Genomic DNA, 6,239 nt, shown 5'->3' with positions numbered 1-6,239 from the left:
AGAGTAAAGCATTATCAAGACGACCTCTGACAAATGCATTTAGAACACCCATGCATTGTATAGGACTGAAGGGATAAGGAAGGGCTTGTAAATGATAACCTGAGCCAGAAAGGGAGATGGGCAGGGAGAGGAAGAAAAGGGGTGGCAAGTGGCTTTAATATGACAGGAAAGGGTTACCACAGTAGGGAAGGAGGGTCAGGACTAGGACAAAATTGCCTGGCCAGGCTAGTCCTAGGAACTAACGAGGGTCAGGGTACTTTTGGAGAAGCCCGAAATAGACAAAAATAGTTAGGAAGGGTACAGGGGTGATTTAACTATTTGGGAGGAGCCATGATTTGCTGCCCGATAGCCCCAAACAGGCCCAAGCTCCAGAGCTGCGGGCCGGTGATTAACAAAGGGCCCTGAGGTTCGGACATTAAAGAACCGGCAGCGGATGCGAAGGGTGTGGAGAAAATACGTTCTGGTGAGTTCACGGCACCTACGCTGAGGCCAGTCTGGTTTGGACGGAATAGAACCCGGGAGGAGAAAAAGCTGCTTCCTGCTTTGGGATTAGGAACAGAGAAGGGGAGGGCCAGTAGTAAAGCTGGATCTCAGGTACCACAACCCCAAGGGAACAGGAGCGCGAAACCGGCGCTAGTCCCCCAGGGGCCATCGTGAAGATACGTTCAGAGCGGTTACCGGCGGAAGCTGCGTCGGTGTGAGAGGTCACACGAAGGACAGGCAGCTGCTGAACCAATGGGGCCAGCCCACGGTGCGGATGTTGCCTCTCATTGGTGGCTGCGAGAACGACTAGCAGCCAATGAGTCTGCCCGGGGGGCGTAGCGGTGACGTAGATTGCGGAGGAGGCCGCTTCGAATCGGCTGCGGCCAGCTTGGTGCTCTGAGCCAATCAGTGGCCTCCAACGAGCAGCACCTTCACCAATCGGAGGCCTCCACGACGGGGCTGGGGGCAGGGTATATAAGCCGAGTCCGCGACGGCGCGCTAGACATTGGCGGAGACAACACAGACGGACAGAGTTGAGGCGTCTCGAGTGTAAGAGGTAAGTGCCGCGGCCTGCTTTCCCGGGCCTGCCTTTTACGTTGTTCGCAGCTCCTTCTGATACCGTGCCCTTGCCATTCTCAGACCCGTAACCTCACTACTCTCAGCTGTGGCCTGTTGCTGGATTGACTGCGATTTCTGGCTGTCTGCTTCCCTGCCTGCTGACCGAGAGCAAGTGGCCGACAGCTACGGAAGATGAAGCTCTCTCTGGTGGCCGCGGTGCTGCTGCTGCTCTGCGCGGCGCGGGCCGAGGAGGAGGACAAGAAGGAGGATGTGGGTACCGTGGTCGGCATCGACCTGGGGACCACTTACTCTTGGTAAGTGGGGTTTGCAGAAGGGGGAGAATGGGGCGTGGCCTCCCCGGCTGGTGTGAGAAGTGCGGTACTGATTCCTTTGCTGTTGGGTTTTTCCGCCAGCGTCGGGGTGTTCAAGAATGGCCGCGTGGAGATCATCGCCAACGATCAGGGCAACCGCATCACGCCGTCTTATGTGGCCTTCACCCCAGAAGGGGAACGTCTGATCGGCGATGCGGCCAAGAATCAGCTCACCTCCAATCCTGAGAACACGGTCTTCGACGCCAAGCGGCTCATCGGCCGCACTTGGAATGACCCGTCCGTGCAGCAAGACATCAAGTTCTTGCCTTTCAAGGTTCGACCAGGCTATTCTCTTCTGCTAGAGGGTGGGTGGGATAGTGGGAGTATTTAGGGTTAAGAAATCGCTAAAAATAGTTTTAAGAGAATAAGAAAGGATAGGGATGAAATGTAATTGAATGCTTTTTTAGTTTGTTACAAAACAGAACCTTGAAGTTGGCGAACAGTCTTTTCACAACAGTTTAGGAATAAAAGATAATTTGAAGAAAATTATAAGAAACCTACATACCCCTAGTATTTCTAGGCAATATTGAGCTTCAAGTGACCAAAACAAACCAAATTATGGGCGAAAAAGTGAGTCTTTTTAAAGCCTGAATTATAGTTGCTTAACTATTTGAAATATTACTTATTAAATCTTTCTTTAAAATAGGTGGTTGAAAAGAAAACTAAACCATACATTCAGGTTGATATTGGAGGTGGGCAAACTAAGACATTTGCTCCAGAAGAAATTTCTGCTATGGTTCTCACTAAAATGAAAGAGACTGCTGAGGCTTATTTGGGAAAGAAGGTAAATATCTCTAGAACAAATGTTAAGTGTTTATTTTTTTAAAAGATTATTTTATTCTTGGTTGATTTGTGGATGCCTTATGGTGTTAAAACTTTGAATCTGAATGACATCCATGTTTGTCAGGTTTACTTTTTTAATGCTTGACCATAGGCCAAACAAAATGGCCAGATACTTTTCATGTGTTATCATTTCATGCATGCAATTTCTTGGATATAAAGTTGTATATAATATACTCTTCCTATCAGTAAACTGGCATAGATATTAGAGTGGTAGTTTGACTAATTTAAATAAGGGTTAAACCATGTATACACTTACTTTCTTTTGATATTCTTTTAGGTTACCCATGCAGTTGTTACTGTACCAGCCTATTTTAATGATGCCCAGCGGCAAGCAACCAAAGATGCTGGAACTATTGCTGGCCTGAATGTTATGAGGATCATCAATGAGCCGTAAGTATCAAATTCAAGGATATGGCATATTTGCCAATAGGGGAAACTTGAACCTGACTAAGCATTTTTCCCCTTTTTCATTCAAACAGTACAGCAGCTGCTATTGCTTATGGCCTGGATAAGAGGGAGGGAGAGAAGAACATCCTAGTGTTTGATTTGGGTGGTGGAACCTTCGATGTGTCTCTTCTCACCATTGACAATGGTGTCTTCGAAGTCGTGGCCACTAATGGAGATACTCATCTGGGTGGAGAAGACTTTGACCAGCGTGTTATGGAACACTTCATCAAGCTGTACAAAAAGAAGACTGGCAAAGATGTTAGGAAAGACAACAGAGCTGTGCAGAAACTCCGGCGTGAAGTAGAAAAGGCCAAGCGGGCCCTGTCTTCTCAACATCAAGCAAGAATTGAAATTGAGTCCTTCTATGAAGGAGAAGACTTTTCTGAAACCCTGACTCGGGCCAAATTTGAAGAGCTAAACATGGTGTGTTCCTTGTTTTCTGCTTTGCTAATTAGATGTATTTAGCCTCTCTGAATTTAAGATAATGTGTCCAATATTTAGGTATAACAGGCATCACAATAACCATGTCTCTTATTTTAGGACCTGTTCCGGTCTACCATGAAGCCTGTTCAGAAAGTACTGGAGGATTCTGACTTGAAGAAGTCTGATATTGATGAGATTGTTCTTGTTGGTGGCTCTACTCGAATTCCAAAGATTCAGCAACTTGTTAAAGAGTTCTTCAATGGCAAGGAGCCATCCCGTGGCATAAACCCAGATGAGGCTGTTGCATATGGTGCTGCCGTCCAGGCTGGTGTACTCTCTGGTGATCAAGATACAGGTAGGTTACAAAGCTTTGGTAGTTTGACAGGAAGAATATAATTTGCAATTGCTGTATAAAAGTGTAAGCCACAAGTTTACCCAGCTAGTAAAGGTATAGTGAAGACAAGTCCTAGTACAGTCTCGAGATTCTTAGCAACAACTGTGTATTTCATTTATCCTAAATTGTTTATGCCTAGAACCTAAACAAATGACAAAACAGAAAAATAAACTTTTAAGTTTGTGGAGAGATTGCTTGTAGTGTTCTTACATCTCTTGAATTAGAACTTACCTTGATTAATTTACCTTTGCAGGTGACCTAGTACTGCTTGATGTATGTCCCCTGACACTTGGTATTGAAACTGTGGGAGGTGTCATGACCAAACTGATACCAAGGAACACTGTGGTACCCACCAAGAAGTCTCAGATCTTTTCTACAGCTTCTGATAATCAACCTACTGTTACAATCAAGGTCTATGAAGGTAATTACTTACATTTGTTACTATTGTGTTGTGCTTTAAAAGAATGTGACTCCTTGTTTAGTATACACTATAAAAATGGCTAGGTAAAGGAGAAGCTGCTGTTTTCAAGATGGGGGAGGAGGTCCTTAATTTGGTGCTGAGTGTCATATATTCAGTACTTATTTAGCACTCTTTCTCATTAGAAATAACTTCTGAGCTGGCTTCTAGAATACTCGAAAACAGGTGAAATTTAGTTAAGGGTTAGTAATAGTGTCACCCAGTTGCTGTCTTCAGTAGACCAATATTGAATCACTTTTGGTTTGAAGTGCCCTTGCCCCATTATGTGTTCTAATAGACTGAAATGTAGGGATCCAGAGTTGTCAGTAACAAGTTTTTCTGTGTGTAACTTCTAGGTGAACGACCCCTGACAAAAGACAACCACCTTCTGGGTACATTTGATCTCACTGGAATTCCTCCTGCTCCCCGTGGGGTCCCCCAGATTGAAGTCACTTTTGAGATAGATGTGAATGGTATTCTTCGGGTGACAGCTGAAGATAAGGGTACAGGGAACAAAAATAAGATCACAATTACCAATGATCAAAATCGCCTGACACCTGAAGAAATTGAAAGGATGGTAAATGATGCTGAGAAGTTTGCTGAGGAAGACAAAAGACTCAAGGAGCGCATTGATACCAGGAATGAGTTGGAAAGCTATGCCTATTCTCTAAAGAATCAGATTGGAGATAAAGAAAAGTTGGGAGGCAAACTTTCCTCTGAAGATAAGGAGACCATGGAAAAAGCTGTAGAGGAAAAAATTGAATGGCTGGAAAGCCACCAAGATGCTGACATTGAAGACTTCAAAGCTAAAAAGAAGGAACTAGAAGAAATTGTTCAGCCAATTATCAGCAAACTCTATGGAAGTGCAGGCCCTCCCCCAACTGGTGAAGAGGATACATCAGAAAGAGACGAGTTGTAGACACTGATCTGCTAGTGCTGTAATATTGTAAATACTGGACTCAGGAACTTTCGTTAGGAGAAAATTGAGAGAACTTAAGTCTCGAATGTAATTGGAATCTTCACCTCAGAGTGGAGTTGAAAATGCTATAGCCCAAGTGGCTGTTTACTGCTTTTCATTAGCAGTTGCTCACGTGTTTTGGGGTGGGGGGAGAGGAGGAATTGGCTATCTTAAAAACTGGATATAAAAACATGGGTCAGGATGTGTGTTCACCTCAGAAATGTTCTATTTAACAATTGGGTCATGCACATCTGGTGTAGGAACTTTTTTCTACCATAAGTGACACCAATAAATGTTTGTTATTTACACTGGTCTAATTTTTGTGAAAAGCTTCTAATTAGATAAAACATTCCAATTTAAGGTTCTCATTTGTGTATACTTGGTTTGAGGTTATTTGAAATGTTGAAATAGGAAACATTTCTGTTTAAACTAGACAAATTCCCTGGAAATATTAATCTAAGAAAAGGGGAAGAGGTTCACTGTATCCTTACCTAGTCAAGGGCCATTTCAGAGGCCAAGAGTGGAGTTTTCTTGAATATAATTAAAATTTCCTACTTCCCCTTCTTAAAACTTCCTTTCTAGTGACTTACTATAAAATGATGCTTGTAGCTGCTTGGGTTATCTTTTTTTTTCTTTTTTTCATCCCTCTATAGTGAGCTATATCCCAGCCCTTTATATTTAGACAGGGTCTTCCTAAATTGCCCACCTAGTTCCAAAGTTTGCAATCTTCCTGCGTCAGCTCTAGTTGCTAGGATTACAAGGGCAGGCCACTGTGCCTGGATGGATTCTCTTCTAAGAATTGACGGAATTTTTGTTAGATTTTTCAATTTAAAAAGACTTAATTGCACACACAAAAATGGGGCTTGATCACTGATATTAACTTTTTATTCACTTAGATTTTCATTTTTTGAAATTTTGTGATACTGGGGATCAAATCCAAGGCTTTGCATTTTGCCAAGCACACACTGCCACTTAGCTGGATTCATTTTATAATTTTTTTTTTTTTTTTTAGAGAATTTTTAAAATATTTTTTAGTTATCAGCGGACACATCTTTGTGGTGCTGAGGATCAAACCCAGGCCGCATGCATGCCAGGCGAGCGTGCTACCGCTTGAGCCACATCCCCGCCCCCATTTTATAGTTTTAAAAAGGTAAAAAAGCTGGAGCTACAGTAGAATCCTTCCTGAAATTTCTCAGTGGTAGTAGGGTGGCATCTAGATGGTGGCCTTAATAAACTATCCCACTTGTAAGACAAAGGTATTGGCTGTGACAGTAATATCTTAGGACTATTTGGATTGGCATTTTG

General features: G+C 43.3%; 1 protein-coding gene across 1 annotated transcript; it reads left to right on the top strand.

Moving 5' to 3' along the window:
- The first annotated feature begins 985 nt into the window (after positions 1–985).
- On the top strand, positions 986–5,238 carry Hspa5 (heat shock protein family A (Hsp70) member 5). The gene is given in 9 exon segments (NM_001282254.1): positions 986–1,039; positions 1,123–1,355; positions 1,455–1,686; positions 2,059–2,196; positions 2,533–2,645; positions 2,735–3,125; positions 3,243–3,480; positions 3,773–3,940; positions 4,333–5,238. Coding segments are annotated over 8 exon segments (1,965 nt in total). The 5' UTR covers positions 986–1,039; positions 1,123–1,233; the 3' UTR covers positions 4,896–5,238.
- The last annotated feature ends 1,001 nt before the right edge of the window (positions 5,239–6,239 follow it).

The sequence above is a fragment of the Ictidomys tridecemlineatus genome, chromosome 4, assembly GCF_052094955.1.
Source record: "Ictidomys tridecemlineatus isolate mIctTri1 chromosome 4, mIctTri1.hap1, whole genome shotgun sequence".
Lineage (NCBI taxonomy): Eukaryota > Metazoa > Chordata > Mammalia > Rodentia > Sciuridae > Ictidomys > Ictidomys tridecemlineatus.
This window is presented reverse-complemented; position numbering and strand designations above follow the sequence as displayed.